The following is a 16,620-nucleotide window of genomic DNA, read 5'->3' on the forward strand; positions in this document are numbered from 1 at the left end:
TAAGGCTCAGCGATCGTCTCTTACATATTCTTGTCATTAGGATTGCAAGGGTTAGGGCTCACTCTACCTGATACGATCTTTGTATATTCGTATGTTCATGTCTGAGCACTCACAAAGAGATAGATTGCGAGAGAGATAGAGGCAGCGAATGTCAAGTTGTTAATTATATTGCAAACTGGGTTCAGGCATAATCCAATTCCAGCTCAAACTAATTACTTCGCAAAACAAATTCGCATTGCAGTCAATTAGGCCAGCAATTCAGCAGCTCGACGGCCGTCTTGTCCGTACTTCAGTAGATCTGCACATGCAGTTATGGCTGATCGAATGCGCTGTTTACTCCTAGTGCTGCTGTTTACCACGTTGCTGACTCTGGTCAGGGCTGGAAATAACAGCTCCGATAGCCGCGCCCTCAGCTATGTCCGTGAGAAACCGAAGAACCTGTTGCACTTGTTGCAGCGGCAAAAGCGCTGGCTTATCTTTGAGCCAGGAAGCGCCGTCACAGTAAGTAATCCAATCTAATCAGAAAAGGCCATAAGCACAATGATCGTAAGGACTAGATTTTTGTTTTTTAAATTTTAAAATCATTTTCATAAATTACTACAGCTGACAGCCAATTGTGCAAAGGCTGTGCTGGACACTATCCCTAGAGGCTTGCAGCTGGTGGCAGAGGCAACTTCGGTTTATGAAATGCCTGGATCGGTTGATGACTTATTTCCAAGACGCAGCCGAAAGCCAAAGCCCGCACCGCCTCCACCTCCACCTCCACCACCGCCACCAACACCACCCCCATCTACCCCAGCACAAGCTGTGACACTTGCAGTGCCTCTTGCAGTAGTTCCACCCGTATCTTTGCTGTACTCTCAGCAACCGGTGATTGTACCCTTAAGTCCAGCCGATCCCATACACTCGTTTTACTACGCATATCCGCAAGTGTCACCAGTTGTAGGACACCGCAAATCCTATGTGCAGCAGAAAGCCAGCGGCTGTCCTGCATCCCAGCTGGTGAAGGACGCGTATGGCAACTATTACTGCCGGCCCTCTGCAGTGGTCCGGCGTCTGGGTCGCGAGCTTAAGAGAAACGGTGCCAACCTCGTGAACGAGGGCCAGAGCCCACAAGGAATGCTCTTTGATTTGCTGATAATGCTTTCGCAGCTGTAAGTACAGTAAACACACCAAAAAGCGCACGCGCTTAGAACTTATAAGATCCTTTGCCCTCTCTCTGGGACAGCCATAAACATAAGCCGCGCTACTGCATCATGCGCACGCTATGCGAGTCCCGCCATCTGCTGGTGCCACCTGGTCAGTCGCTGTTCCACGATATCTTCCGCATTCTGCTGCGCTACGTGCACCCGGAGATTGCCCATAAGCCGGCATATCGCAAGGCCTTTACCGCTGGCCACTCCCTGCACGAGTGCGCCCAGTGGTATGGGGCGTACTGTCCTCAGAGCTTTTTACTACATTTCAGCGAACAATTTCACGCTAAATTGGCAAACAAACAAAGCTATAAAACATAATAAAATAAAAGTTATATCCGACTTTTAGTTAATCTGTAATGAAATAATGTGTTTATTGACTTCTATTTTAGTTCAGTCTGATTATAGCTATAGCTAATTTGTGTTATAATTATCAGATGCTGATCGGTATTTATATTGAAATATGCACTTCAATGTATTTCTTTTATCTATGGTTTTCGCTAAAGTCTATAAGGCCATTTAGACATTCTCATTCATCAGGTCTTCTATGAATATTAGCAAATTCTAATGGGAGATCAAGAGATTTACTAAGAGAGAGAGAGAGAGAGAGAGAGAGAGAGAGAGAGAGAGAGAGAGAGAGAGAGAGAGAGAGAGAGAGAGAGAGAGAGAGAGCGAATGATAGATGCAGAGGTGTAGAGTATGAGAAAAAGTTTAGACAAGAAACTCGCAATTTTATTAATTTAGAAAGATTTATGTATAATACAAATTATAATACTATTTTACATTAATTATAAGCAAATATAAATTTTAAAATCGCATATAAGGGAAATAAAAACTTTAAAAATGTATTGCACTTTAAAGCTTAACATTTATTTTGCACAATCATAATTGGGCTTTTGGCTTTTGGCTCTCCGTTTTTCTAGGACAGTCGGAAATGTTTTTTTAGTTTGCTTAAAAAACTTGGCAATAAATTGGCAACGCAAAAAAGTTTATTTGTATTATATGTCGAAAAAAAATGTGCAATTGAATTTAAGTAAATATTCAAAAGCGGACATTTAATAAATATCAATATATATCTACAGCACATTCATTTGTACATACATACATATATCTGTATATATGTAAATTTGTATATATATAATTTTTTTGGCCCACTTACTGGCTATTTCTCGCATTTTTCCCTCTGTTAATTCGTATTTGTTTTCCGCTGTAAATACAGCACAGTTTTTGTGCGGGCTCAGAATGCGTTGAATGTTGATATACATAACTTTGCATGAAGCAATGGTCCATGCGGATGCTGTTTACTTTTAGGTGTTGCTGCGGCCTGTTAACTGTGAGCCATTGTGCGAGTATTTACAGGCAGTCGCTAATCAGCTGGGGCAACAGCAGTTAAGAGCTAGATCTAGTGCAGAGCAGGTGCGTTAGCAATTAACCATCGTTAGGCTGAATCAGTCTCTAACCAAACGCCACGCTGTAAAAATGACCCGTCCATTGCACCTGGTGGTAAATGCAATAGTTCTGCTGTCCGTGAGTCATGCGGCCATAGCTGAGGCACAGCTGGTGGCTGGCCCAGGTGGCAATGCCACCAAAGCGGTGACAAAGTTACTCAGTCGCCAGAAGCGATATCTGGCATTTCCGGAGGGCTCTTCGGTTTCGGTGTGAGTTCAGCCATGCAGCCAACTGATGTGGCTTCAACTAATAATTTCGATGCACAGGCGGCAATATGTCTAACCATTGGCATGATTGGCAATCCCGATGTGGACTATCTCAGCTGGGCCGTCAACTGGGGCGTTGCGTACGACCTGCCCAATCATAATTGGGTTATACAGCATGCGCATGGCTTCGCCAATCTCACCAAGCACATGCTGCAGCGACGCTCCAGGCGCAGTTTTTACGACGAAATACAGTTCGCATTTGATCAGTAAGTAGACTCCAATACAAGCCAGCCTAGTCTAACCGCAGTCTAACCTCCTCTGGCTAGTATGGGCTTCAATGGACGCGCTTGTGTGGCTCGTGCTCTGTGCGAGAGCGCCAAGTACCTGCCTGCTCCCGGCCAGCGTGGTAATATGCTGGAGGAGCTGGTTCGCGCCGTGCTTAGCATGCCCTCGTCGCCAGTGATGGACCATGAGCCGCGGGCGCATCACCACTACGACCGCATCTACAGGCGCTCCAAGCGACAGTCGCGGAACTGCAACGAACTCTATCCGGGCTGTCACTTTTCGCTGCTGGCTTTGGCTCTGGGTAAATATGTGGCAGCTCCAGCGCAGTTTACCAAGCTCAATTTTATGTGAAGAGCGAAAATGAACGTGTATAAATATAAAAGATAAATAATAAAAGATTAATGCCAAAACGATGTAGATCAAGTCTGAACACATCATTTGCTTGGCCTAAGCATTCGGTTCGCTCTTGTTAATAAGTTGAAATGGAATTATTAAATCCCCTGCTAAAGTCCCAATTTCATCACCAAAAGCAAACACACAACGTGGTATTTTTTTTTTAAAACAAATTATTTTCATTCTTCTTTATTTAATAACGCGTAACATTTATTTATATAGTAATTGTTTTTATGCATTTGTTTATTTGTTTTTAACTTTGTTTTTCTCTTGTTAATATTTTTTTTTTTATTTTGCATTTGCTGCTGTTATTATTTTCATTAATTTTATGCTTGCCATCTTCTGAGAATCTGAGCTTCAATTTATTTTCGTTTCGTTTGGATTTTCTTCTTCTTGCAAATGCAAATTTTACGTTATACATTTCGTTTGCTAGCATTGAATTATTATTTAGTTGTGTTTCTGTTTTTCGCTTTTTGTCTTTTCACTTTTCATTTTGCTATTTTATATAGTTTGTTGTGGTTGTTGTTTGTTAAGTTACTTTGTGGCTCAAGTGACATTTTGCTTGTGTGCTTGTGACTGCGCGTGTACTTTCATTTAGTTAGTGTGATTTGTATTTGTTAGTTCGTATATATATTTATGTATAATTTGTTTTGTTATTCAAAGAGGGTTTTGAATGTATTACATGTATGTATGTATGTATATATGTATATGTATATGTGTACACATACATATATATATTAATGTATGTTTTGTTTCTGAAATGTAAATGCAATTTTTTAAATTTTTAATTTTTGTTTCACATTTACTTTGAATATTAGTGAGCAAACATTTGTTCACACGTTACTTTTATTTGCTATTTCTTGTTAATTTGCAGTGTAATTATATTTGATTAGCCTACGCTTAAGCCAAAAATTCTTTTTTATGATTTATGATTTAATTGCAAATATTTTACATAAGTTTTCCTATACCCATAGCTTAATTAACTTACATTTTGTATTTGATTTAACTAAATACCCAATTTAGTTCAAATTGATTTGTGTTTAATTTTTGGAAAGATTTTTTTTTTTTTTTTTCGTTTCAGTTGGCGCAACGAACGCAGAACTAAAATTTGGTTTAGTTTCGATATTTCGTTTGGCGTCAGTTACTGTTATTTTAGATATTCCATCTTTTCTTTCCTTTTTTTTTTTAATTTTCTTGTATTTTGTTTATTTACTGATCAAATATTTTTTAGTGTATCATGCCCATTGGCATTTAATATTTAACTTTAATTTGTGGTGTTGTTTTCTCCAGTGAATTGCAAGATATTTTCTTTATCGTAGTTTGCCTTTTTTTTTTTGACATTTTTGTTGTTGGTTTTTCTAAGTTAAAAATCTCGTTGCTAAAATTTATAATTAATCATAATCTCGATTTGTGTTCTTTTAAGTTTTGTTTATTTTTTATTTATTATTTCTTGTTTTATTTATGAATTCATATTGGAATTGAAAAATTGTTTGTAAAATGTACACAAGAATGCAACGGAAGCGCTTAATTCTAACGGCACCTAGCAGTTAATACACAAAATGTACACATATAAATATGCATACACATATATACACATATATAATTTATATGTTTATCGAGATTTGCGTATGGTAAGTACTTAAGTACATGCGTATTTAAAAAGTACAACTAGATTCATTAACTTAGTAGCTTACACATTTGATTTCCGTTTCCTCAGTCACAAACATACATACACATACATATATAGCTATACGCACACATACAAATTACTAAATATATATATGTATATATATGTATATGCTATATCATAAAAATGATGCAATCAAAACGTTTTCGTATGCACTTTATACAATTTAAATATATATAATAGTGTGTGTGTGTATGTATGTGTGTGTGCGTGTGCATCTGCATGAGTGTTTGTCGGTGAGTAAATATTTTACTTGCATTTTATTTATATATGCAGTTACTTTATGAGCATTTCCATAAAATTGAATAAAAAAAAAAAAAAAAAAAAAAAAAAAAATATATATATATATATATATATATATATATATATATATATATATATATAAATAAAATTAAAAAAAATTAATGCAAATAATTGAATATTTAGTCAAATAGCACAAGTCTAAGTAAATAAAAAAATATTCAATTTCTTTAATTTCATTTATTTTTCTTCTAAAACATCTTTAAGCACTCTCCTTATGATATTATGCAAATTGTGAAAATTTATTACAACAGTTACAAAATGATTATGAAGTGCTAAACCGATAGCGATAGGACAGAATAAGGATTTGCATGGAATGCGTTGAGATGTTGGTTGCTTTATTCATGTGCTTTGTGTTGGAAATGTGTTTTTTTTTTTTTTTTTTTTTTTTTTTTTTTTTGTGTTATTGAAACCTTTTATTCATTGCACTTTTAAGAAAAATTGTTTTCATAGACTCGATTTATTTTTGCTTTTAATTATTTTTATTGGCAACTCAACGCAAAGTTGTGAATGTGTTGATCGTATGTACAAGACGTTGCTGTTGAATGTCGTGCTTTTGGTAGAGGAGGCAGCTAAAAGATTCTAAAGTCGTGTGGCTTCTATTGTCAGGTACTTAATAAGTTGTGAAAAATAATGGAATATAGAGAGAGAGAGGGATGGAGTGCGCTCAAAAGTATGCAATGAAATTTTAGGCGAGATTAGTGAGTTGCCGTGCAGTGCAGTATGTGTAGGGTGAATGTGTGTGTGTGAGTGAGTGTGTGTGCTTGTGTTTCTCTATGCGTATTTCGGTTTAAGTAGAATTAATATTTTGGTTTTTGCATTTATCAGCTCCACTTGCCAGTGCGCTTCCAATTGTTTGATTTAGCAAATACGCAGACTTTGTTTCTTGTTGTGTTTGCTACAATAGACGACCTTTGATTGGAAGACATCCGATTTTATGTTTTTGAATCTCAGGGTCAAGCCGCATATATATATCAAATACTTATTATTTTCTTTTTTTTTTTTTAATATTTAACTTGTTTAATATATTTTGTTAATAGCTATTTCATTCGTTTAACTAATTATTTTTATTGTAATTGCTAAGTGTGGCTCCAAAAATTGCATAAAATGAAACACTTTGTGGTTGTGAGCACCCTTTCCTTCTCAAAGTTGTTTATTCAATTCAGTTACGAATCCCATTACCCAACTATTAGGAACCAGTTCCCCGACTGGAAAGGGCACTTCATCTGCATCAAAACAGTGCAATTCTCTAAATGGTTTGTGTTGTCTAGCAATCTGTGTACATGAATTCGTTGTCTGCTGTGTTTACTGTACTCAAATCAAGTGTACCTGAAATAAATTCTTGTTGCTGTCATATATCTTATCGTGCGATGTTGGTCTCGTGACAATTATATAGCTATTATGTGGAAAAATTTGATCTAAGTTTTGAATCTGAGCCTATTTTCTTTATGTCGCTTAACTAGTTTCTTATAACTGTGTTTGTGTGGGTGTGGGTGAATGTATGTGTGTGTGTGTGTGAATGTTAAAATGTGAGTGGAAGTGTAAGTATTGACTAGCGTTGATATATACAGTTAATGAATATGTTGTAATATATTATAGCTAATGGTTGCATTAAGTTTGAAGACTTAAATCGCAATGTTAACTTCGAGCCCCGTTTTGCAATGTGTGAATTATCATACGAGTATCTTACTTGGCTAGTCGTTTTGTTTGAAGTGTGTGAAGCCGAGATACACACATTCCGAACATTCATATATTTATATATATACCATATTAATATATATGTATGTATGCAGATTTATGAATAATATTTAATCATTTATTTTCCTTTTTTTTTTTTTTTGCATTTTCTTTTGTATTTATTGTGGCAGTATTTAAATTACATTTTTTAATTTGTTATCGCTTTGCTTGCAGTGCTCAAAACTATTCTGGGTAATTTTTTTACATTTCCGTTTTTCATAATAACTAAGTTGTATATTTTGGAATTTTGTCGTTTTTCACATGAAGCACACTAAACATTTAGCTAGAACCTGAAACGTTAAACTAAAACTAAACGCGTTTTAAAAAGGCGAATTCAAAATGTTTGACATTGCTAGCATAATTTTCGGCTTATAATTTTAATTAATTTTTTTTTTTTTTTGTGTAAATTTAATTTTAAATATTATTAATTTAGTACATACATAAACATGATTTAATGTGCAAATGAACTGTACAATTATGAATTTGAGGTGTACTAACCGACTAACTGACTGACTGACTGACTGACTGACTGATTGATTGAATGACCGATTGATTGCTTGCGTGTATGCATGCTGCTGTGCACGTACACACCCATACATACATACACACAAGCCAGTTTGATTATAACCTAAAAACACAACCAATGAGAGCATATACACGTCTATGTATTTGACTTTATCGAATCGCCTTCGATTTGCATAGTTGGTACGTTTTCGTTATAGTTGTATTATTACTTTTATTTATTTATTTAAATATTTATGTTTTTAGTTCTCTATGTTTTTCTTTTTTTGTTTTTGCTTTAGCGTGTCGATTTTCCCAAGTGAAACAATTTACAAAAATGTTTGTTTGAAATTCAATTTTCAATTTTGTTTGACTCTTTCTTTCGTTTTATTCGTCTTTTGCTTTGAATCGTTTGCATTCTTTACGTTGGCCTTGACTTGCAAAGCTGATTAATAGTTTTTGCTATACACAATTCAGATTTGATTTTAATTCAAATATGCATTTTACGTTATTTAGTATAATTTATTCACAGAAAAGTTACGCCATTTACTTGTCATTAGTTTATTTTTTTCTATATTTCTTTTTTCGATTTATTTATAATTAATATATTTATTTTGTTGATTGTCTAAAACTATAACAAAAATTAGCTTAGCTTAAATCTGCTCTGCCTTGCCCTAATTAAATTTGTAAATTCCCTTGGAACTAAGCGAAGCTGAATGTGCTTGAATAAAGGAATAATTTTAGGTTTCTTTGCATTTAAGTAACACAGGCAAATGATTGCAAAATAAATGATGGATGAATTGTTGGAGTAAAGCAAGCGGATCTTACGCATACAGGAAATAGACTTTACAAAAACATACACAACTTTTATAATGACAAGTGATTTAATTAATTCCATACATTTTTACTATTTACATGCGAACTGATTTTTATATAACTTTTTAAAATTTTAGAAAAAAATAATTAAATAAATCATATTTGCCTATTATTACATATTATTATTATTATTTATTTTTGATATTAGCCAATATACTTTTCTCTGTGAATAAGTTGAACGCAGCTTTCATTCCTCTGTTTTCGATCATTGATCTATATATATTTCGTTTTGAGATTTCTGATTTTACGGTTTAGTTATTTGGTTTTGCTCTAAGTACAACATATACGCTGTGATTAGATTTTGCATATATATATAATTATGTAGTTAGATGTGTATGCGTATGCATATATATATATTTGCTATATATATTCGTTATGTGGGTGTATAAATATTTTTTTTCAGACTTTTTAATTATATGCTTTTCAAAACGGAAGTCGAGACAGTTGTCAAATAGTTGTTTTTTTTTTTCGCTCATTCTGTTTGGCATTTTCATTTTTTGTTAATTTGTTAATTTATTTATATTATTTCATTTTGTTTTGTATTGGTTTTCTTTTTTTAGTGCTTTTGGGATTTTAACTTTATAAGCTCAGTTGAATACGTTTAATATTTGATGTAATTATTCAATGTACAATTATCATATTTTATTATTATGGCCTGTCTGTGGTTGAATGTCGCTCTGTGTATACATATGTGTGTGTATGTATGTTTGTTTAAATGCTTATGCAATTTTTTTTTATTAATAATAAATTTATTTATGATATTTTTTATTTAAATAACATTTATTTACGTTTAGTTAATAGCTAAATATTTAAAAAATGTTAACTGTTGATTTTTATGCACTTTACATTTTAATACACCAAAATGGTGCAGCTATTTAAATTTTAATTTATTTAAATTACGTTTTACATGTGTATGTGTGTTCGTTAACTGTGTTTTCATATTTGTTTTACATGCCTACTGGGTGCTACGCTATTCGCTTATGTATCTGCCTGCATCTTAGCCAAATCCCTTTAGACCAGCTCTTCATTTCATAGGCCATTCAATTCAGTTTAATATTAATAATTTATTGTTTCAGCTTGGAATGAAAATGTCTGCAAACACTTAAACACTTCAATGCCAACAGCTCTCTAATAGTCTCTCAACACGTTGCCAATTACGGCTGCAATGACAAATAATTGTGCAAAATCTTTGCATACTATAACAAATAGATATATACGTACATAAATAGCTGTTTGTATATGTGTAGACATATTTAAGTACGAATTTGTGTTCATTTGTGCGCGCTTTGTTGTCGTACTGACACATTTGTTGGCTTGGAAAACTATTTTAATTAATACACATTCACAAATGTTGAATATTTTCGAAGTGGAATTTTAATTAAACTTTTGCCCCCTTCTGCACGCACAAAATCCCCAACCAGTGTTAAGTCAACGTCAGCAGGAACAACAGCAAAACGAATATAACAATTATAAACAGCCAAAGAGCCTGACAATCCTGCGCTGCAGTTGAGTAGTCGCGGCATTCCTTGCTAATAGTTTCAGCAGTTTTCATTTATGGTTTTTGCCTCATTCGTTTGCATGCAAGTTATGCAAATTTTTGGTGTACTTTTCGAATTTTTTGTTAACTTTCAAACACCCACACCCACACCCACACTCATGCGTATTGCATTCCTCACTTAATTTGTTGCATACCCTGCGGAACTTGCCAACGCCCAATGGCATTTGCGTTGTTAATATTTTGCCTGTTGTTGCTGCCGTGGCTGCTGTTGCTGCTGTTGATGTAGTGGGAAAAACTTTTGAAAAATCAATTAAAAATGCAAATAAAAGAAACCTTGCGGCAAGTTTCGTTTGCTCTGGCATTTCAATTGAAGGTGTTTCTTTGTGTATTGCATTCTGCCAAGGCTTTGCCAGTGCCCAGCTCTCCAGCTCTCCAGCTCCACACAGATCCCGCCAGCACTTCAGCTGCAGGCAATTAAAAAGTTTTTAAATTGAATCTCCCAATATTTAAGATGCAAAGCATCTGTAAAATTGAATGCAAGCAAATGTGCAACCTGTAAGAGGATGCCATGAACTATATAGAGAAAATGACTAACTTAGTCAATGCATTCCATATTTCACATACAGCAGCAGCATGTTTTCAATAACTACACAAACGAATAGCGTAAATTGCTCTAACAAAGTGTCAATATAGTGTCGTATTTTCTTGCAGATTTGATTTGGGGTTTCATTTATTCATTAGTTTGTATTTAAGTTGTTTTCCCGTTGCAATTAACTTTAGTTATTGAATTTGAATTGTCTTAAATTTGTTGTGAGTTTAAACTATGTTTTCGTATATATGTATATATGTATATGTCCCATACATATGCTTGTTATATATACTTACAATGTACATACGTATGGTTGTACATACATCTGTGTGTACGTGTTTGTGTGTGAGTGTGTGTGTGTGTATCTCTTGTAGTAAAAATGTGTTAGTTTAAAAATTGGATGTTGTCTTATTCAACATTTGTAACTAAATTTATTTCAGAATTTCGCGCTTCATTTGACCAAGTCGCCGGGTGGCTGAACTTTTTGGTTTGGTTTTGTTAATATTATTTTTGGTTGGCTTAAAACTTACGTAGCTTAGCTAAGACTAATTAAGACTTAGTTGCTAATTATGTTTACATCATTACATAATTTAGTCACTTATGAGTTAGGTATTACTTACGCTAAAACCAGTTTCAAACTTGATGCATTTTGCCAACTCGCATTGGCTAAGTTTTATTCGTATTTTGGTAAAAATTACGCGAAAAATATGCACAAATAGATAAATAATTAAAATTGATTACGATAACACTTTCAAACACACGCATACAAACACACTGAACACATGCAGTCAATTTTATTTTTTTTTTTTTTTTATTTTTTTTTTGTTTGTTTTCTTTTATTACTTTGTTATACTTTTTGTTTTTGCTTGAATTTAAAATGCCGTTTTAAAACATTTTGTTATGTGTGTTTTGTTGTTGTTGTTGTTCTATTTTGTGAAACTTTAGAACTAAAAATCAACAAGGAACTTTTTGGCGCTCAAAAATACAATACAAATTACAAAACGTTTACTTTATTTTTGTTTTTGTTTTTAGTTTTTGTTTTGTTTTTTTACAATACTGGCTGCTACATGACGCAACACTGCACAACCATCCAACACTGACATAGGTTCATACATAAAATATGATCCTTCACGCACACATCCATCAAAAACTTAATAGCTAAGCCCTTAGCTTTGCCAGCCATGGAGGGCTGTCGTGTCAGTGTCATTTACATGTGTATGTCAAAGTCGATCTTGCAACACAGTTATTGATGTGATTAACGTTACGCAACACTACAATACTTGTTTTCCTTTACTTTACATACATGTTTTGATCAACTGCTCGTAAACTCGCAATCGCAATCGCAATCTTTCGATTGTTTTTGGTTTTATTTATATAATTTAGTTTTATTTTTCTTCAATTTCCAATGTTCGCTTCGCTCCGCTGCTTACAATGGGCTCCATGAGCTGGTTATCGTTGCGCTATCGTTATCGGTATCGCTGTTGGCAATGGCAAGAACACTATTGCTGCTGATACTGCTGTGGTTGCTGCTGTTAGTGTTGTACAACACCGATGAGACGCTCATGGTTTGGCTCATTGTATATTATCCACGATCATCGTCGCGAGCGGCGAACAGGGTTCGCAACGAGCTGACGATTAAATTCCACCAGCCCGCTGCGAACCCAAGTGGTCGCTATAAGGAGTTGTCACTGCCCATTTTGAGCAGCTCGAACTTCTTCTTGGCTATTTTCGAATATAGTATATCAATCGGCTGCGATTGATCGTACAAACTTGGCGCTTGCAATATAATTAGCGCTGTGCCGACAACGCAAGCGATTGCGAAAATCCACAGAAACATACGATCCAATACCATGGCCACATATTTCCAGTCCTCCTCAACCTGTCGAAGAAAGTAACAAATTTTGAAAATATATTAGGTATACCCATTGAAGGGAAGTCAAATATTCGATAGCTCAGTCAGTTTAGTTAAAATCATTGAAGAGGAATATTGCAAGGAATTCATGATACAATGAGTCAGTGATTTCAGTTGGAATCAATCAGGAAATTAATCAAAGTGATCTGAGTTTAAAGGTTTTCTAGTTCAAGTCTGATTGAAATCACAGAAATTAAAGAAACTCAATACTGCAATATTACCATACTAAACAATTATATATGTAGTAAGGGCCCTTCATTTTCATATAATTTTTCGTATTTCAATTTCTATTAAAGAATTAATTAAATTAATATTGGTTTGCGAAGCCAACGTCCGCAATGCCACAACTCTTTACAAAAGCTTTTCAGATGCGCTTTACCAAATCTATTTCAATTTCGTTATTGATTCGAAATTTGCGCTGCATAAGTTGAACCCAAACAGAGTTGATTCAGGGCAGGGCATTGCCTGGCTGTGGCCACAATGATTGGCAAACTTGCACCCTGAATCCAGAATGCTGCTTTCCGATTGCACGATGCCAACCATTTGAGCACAAACAACTCAATCACTCAGCCCGAATTCAGTTCAACGTGACGATGTGCCCGATCTGCCCTCTGTTCTCGCCGTTTTTCCTTTTCCCTTTTCGCAGTCGCTCCCCGGGTCCACTATTTACAATTTTTGATTAGAGAAATGCAAGCAACGTGATTCGAGTGGCTGCATGGCTCGCTGACTAATGCGGGTTATCAGCAGGCGGCTTAAACACGTCGCGACCCCGCCAGTCCGATATGCCGACTGACTGCTGCGTGGTCTGATACAGGTCTGGCCAATGTTTGCAGTGGGCGTGGCGAAAACTCAATAATATTGCGCGCCAGCATTCTGTGACGTAATGTCGATTTCCACTTTCCACATCCCATCTGCCCGTTTCCATTTTGCGCTTTTGAATGCAAAGTGAATTACGTAAAAGTTGTTAACGAATTGACAGTAAGGCATCTTAATTAATCGAACACAAAATATTGATTGTAGTTTTAATTAATCGAAGTTACGCTACAACAATTGCAGTTATTGGTATTCCGGAAGCAACTTTATGGGAAATTCCATCACAGAAAAGTTGGAGTAAGAGATGCATCATAATGAAGTGCAAGCATATTCTCTGGTGTTCTCTCTTTTGTGCCATTGTCTCGGGTCAATCGACCAAGAGATTAAATTCGCGACTAATTCGAATTTCTTCCAAGTCTTCTTCTTCGATGTACATATATCCTCCAAGTAGTTCTTTCAAGTATTTTCTTTTACTATTTCCTCTAAGTATTGCTTCTAAGTATTTTTTCTATGTATTTCCTCTAAAAATTGCATCTAGCTGTTTTCTCAGTCTCTACTCTAATTGATTCCTCCACGTATTTCCTCTTAGTATTTAATGCTTAGCCGAACGATCACACACAGTTCACTTCACTTTACAGCACAGGTCTAGTGACCCTCATAAGGCCTGGGCGACTGAAGAAACGTTGCAGCTACTGCTCTTTATATAGGGCGACCTTCACTCAATCATTAAGTCGCTCTCAAATGCTGAACCCGACGCCAGGTAGAGGCCCTTGCAATCGAGCTTTAAATGACCAAGGAGAACGCTCTCTGCTTCGTAGGTATCGTTGCAGTTGAGATTAAAGTGACCAATAGGAACTCTCTCTGCTTCGTCGAGCATTCTAGCTTCGTAAGCTTCGTCGGGGTCGTTGCTGTCGTTTTTTAAATGACCAATGAGAACACTCTCTGCTGCTGTAAGCATTCTAGCTTCGTTTTACTCAATTATAAATACCAAATGAATACTTCTGCATACATATAGACAACGAACATGATCTTCTCTTCTTAAATGACATAGACTGAGAGAGAGCCTATTTAATGACATAGACAACAGTTTCTTCTATTCTATAGTTCTCTTTTATAGGCTAAATCTGCGTCAACTTCTGTCATGCCATGCTATACTCAATATCAAACTATCAATATCAAACTATCCTGAATAGACGTTTATTAAGTTGCTATATATTTACTTACGCTTTCAAACTTGTCTTTGTTTTTCACGTGCTGCGCAATGAAGCGCGAGCCTTCGATAGTCTTTTCCATCTCCCGTGCGTAGGGCCTCTCGAATGTGGGACTGAGATCGGCTGCTGCGGCTGCGGCTGCGGCAGCGGCAGCTGGACAACAGCCCGGACTGATGTCGCCATTGAGACCCGATGGACTGAACAGATCGTCATCGGCGCCCGGCAGTGGCAGTGAGGAGGGCAGAGGCGGATCGCTAAAGCAATGGGCGGCTATACCACCGGCCGCCGCCAAATCGAAGCGATGAGAGGCGGGTAACACTGAAAAGAGAGGACGAAGTGAAGATGAGAAATTGACAAATTAGTTCATAAAGTAGTAGTATATATATTATATAATAATGAATAACATTAAAAGAATTCCTACAAAAATAGACTACACTTTCCAGTAAGTTTTTGTCCTTTGGCTTCTGTGAGAATCTGTTCCATATCTCTCTTTTTTATACTTATTCCAATATTGAAATCTTAAACCCCTATCATTATAGGAATAAACACGGCTCAAATTCAACAAGTCTTAAATTATGTTTTTGCTCAATGAATTTATTTACCCAAAGTCACATTAAATCACTCAATACTTAATGTTCTACGAAATATCACCGTAAATAAATAAATTTAGTTGCTGCTTTCCTTATATCGAATAAAGGCTAAGCACCTACGTATATAACAGTGAGCTCTAAAAGTATGCCACTCGCATAGATTTTGGCATTTGTCACAGTCTGTGCTTTTCATCTACTTATTCTATTTGCCGTTCAGCTTATGCTCTTAAACATCTTTAATTGCGCACATTTTGCTGCTCGCTTTCATCGTTCAGTTATGGTTCTGTATTTTTTATTGCAGTACGCAATAACAGCATTTGGTAAATCAAATTGCTAGCTATTTCGCAGCTCTTTTATTTTGATGTGGCCCCATTTTATTTTCCATTTTTTTTTTCTTTTATGCGCAAATGCAATTTGTAACTTTTTCAGTGCTCTGCTTTGTATTGGTGCCCCTTTTATCTCTTCGCAATGTCCCCAAGGAGGTGCAGGACAAAGGCTGAAAAGTAGCAGCAGCAGCAGCAGGAGAAGCAGCAGGAGCAGTAGGAGCAGCAATAGCAGCAGAAACAATAAAGAAACTCAGTAAATAGTTAGCTGCATTCTACTTATTTCGTATTTATTTGACAGGGTGTTTTCAAGTTTCAATATCTTCCTTTTGGCCACCCATAAAATGGGAGAGTGAAGACTAAAAGCGGAAAAGGAAGTAAAGAAAAACTATTAATTGAAAGCCGGCTGGACTTTCGGATAGCGAAAAGTAGTCACCAAGTGGCTTAAGCTCCAATTTTCTCTTTTTTTTTTTTTTCTTTGTGGGTTTCTCTTTGCGCATCGTGGGCAACTGTCATTCCATGGCGTCTGCTTTTTGAGTGGTTTTACGTGTCGTATACTCAATAGCAAGTGGCAACTGTAGTGGTGAAAATTACTAATTGATGCGTCTCATAGATGCACAATGCCAAACTTTATTACTTTTTCCATTATTCGTCATTTTCGGATCCAGGACATAGTTGGTATCATTATCGATGCATCATGCATTTGTGGAAAAGTACTTTAATATTTCCAAGTCCAGAGTCTAATGAATTATTACTAGTTTGTCTTTGTGACCGTCAGGTACGTTTTGTCTCCGTTTTAGTACTTTGGCCACAAGTCTGTAATGAGCTCAAACGTCGACGACGACAGTGACAAAACGATACAAAAGTAATTTCTAAAGCGAATAATTCTTGGACGAGTTGCAGCAAGTTTCCTCTACTTTTCAGTAGAAACTTATGCAACTTGTCTGCTTGGCTGGCTGTTAGTTTGTCTCGTTTGCTGTGTTCGGTTCCTTCGGCTGGCTGTTCTCTGTTCTCTGTTCTGCTTGACATCAGCACTGGCACTTGGCAGTGCAATTGC

At 35.8% G+C, this 16,620-nt stretch overlaps 3 protein-coding genes across 3 annotated transcripts in view; 2 read left to right on the forward strand and 1 right to left on the reverse strand.

Moving 5' to 3' along the window:
• The first annotated feature begins 252 nt into the window (after positions 1-252).
• LOC149270338 (uncharacterized) lies at positions 253-2,013 on the forward strand. Its single transcript, XM_089462910.1, has 3 exons — positions 253-501; positions 604-1,154; positions 1,229-2,013. The coding sequence occupies exons 1-3, from the start codon at positions 313-315 to the stop codon at positions 1,512-1,514; spliced, it is 1,026 nt and encodes a 341-aa protein (XP_089319036.1). The 5' UTR covers positions 253-312; the 3' UTR covers positions 1,515-2,013.
• A 566-nt stretch (positions 2,014-2,579) lies between these two features.
• On the forward strand, positions 2,580-4,282 carry LOC108609978 (uncharacterized). Its single transcript, XM_018001784.2, has 3 exons — positions 2,580-2,849; positions 2,909-3,114; positions 3,175-4,282. Exons 1-3 carry the CDS (start codon positions 2,673-2,675, stop codon positions 3,482-3,484), a joined length of 693 nt encoding a protein of 230 aa, XP_017857273.1. The 5' UTR covers positions 2,580-2,672; the 3' UTR covers positions 3,485-4,282.
• Positions 4,283-6,495: 2,213 nt separating this feature from the next.
• nAChRalpha1 (nicotinic acetylcholine receptor alpha1) overlaps positions 6,496-16,620 on the reverse strand; it is a 76,426-nt gene continuing 66,301 nt past the window's right edge. The window contains exons 9-10 of the mRNA XM_089462909.1: positions 14,664-14,968; positions 6,496-12,593 (exon numbers count right to left, since the gene is read on the reverse strand). Coding sequence (XP_089319035.1) covers positions 12,387-12,593; positions 14,664-14,968 — 512 coding nt within the window. The 3' untranslated portion in view covers positions 6,496-12,386. The remainder of the gene's footprint in view (positions 12,594-14,663; positions 14,969-16,620) is intronic.

Source organism: Drosophila arizonae, chromosome 2 (genome assembly GCF_054131065.1).
Source record: "Drosophila arizonae isolate 15081-1271.41 chromosome 2, UAZ_ARI_1.0, whole genome shotgun sequence".
NCBI classification, from domain to species: Eukaryota; Metazoa; Arthropoda; class Insecta; order Diptera; family Drosophilidae; genus Drosophila; species Drosophila arizonae.

What these genes read in the sequence shown, in the direction of transcription:
- LOC149270338 (XM_089462910.1), top strand. Translation starts at nt 313, where the DNA reads ATGGCTGATCGAATGCGCTGTTTACTCCTAGTGCTGCTGTTTACCACG. An exon ending in AGCCAGGAAGCGCCGTCACA is followed by an intron (nt 502 to 603) that starts GTAAGTAATCCA and finishes AAATTACTACAG; the next exon opens with CTGACAGCCAATTGTGCAAA. An exon ending in CTGATAATGCTTTCGCAGCT is followed by an intron (nt 1,155 to 1,228) that starts GTAAGTACAGTA and finishes TCTCTGGGACAG; the next exon opens with CCATAAACATAAGCCGCGCT.
- LOC108609978 (XM_018001784.2), top strand. Translation starts at nt 2,673, where the DNA reads ATGACCCGTCCATTGCACCTGGTGGTAAATGCAATAGTTCTGCTGTCC. An exon ending in CGGAGGGCTCTTCGGTTTCG is followed by an intron (nt 2,850 to 2,908) that starts GTGTGAGTTCAG and finishes TTCGATGCACAG; the next exon opens with GCGGCAATATGTCTAACCAT. An exon ending in ATACAGTTCGCATTTGATCA is followed by an intron (nt 3,115 to 3,174) that starts GTAAGTAGACTC and finishes TCCTCTGGCTAG; the next exon opens with TATGGGCTTCAATGGACGCG.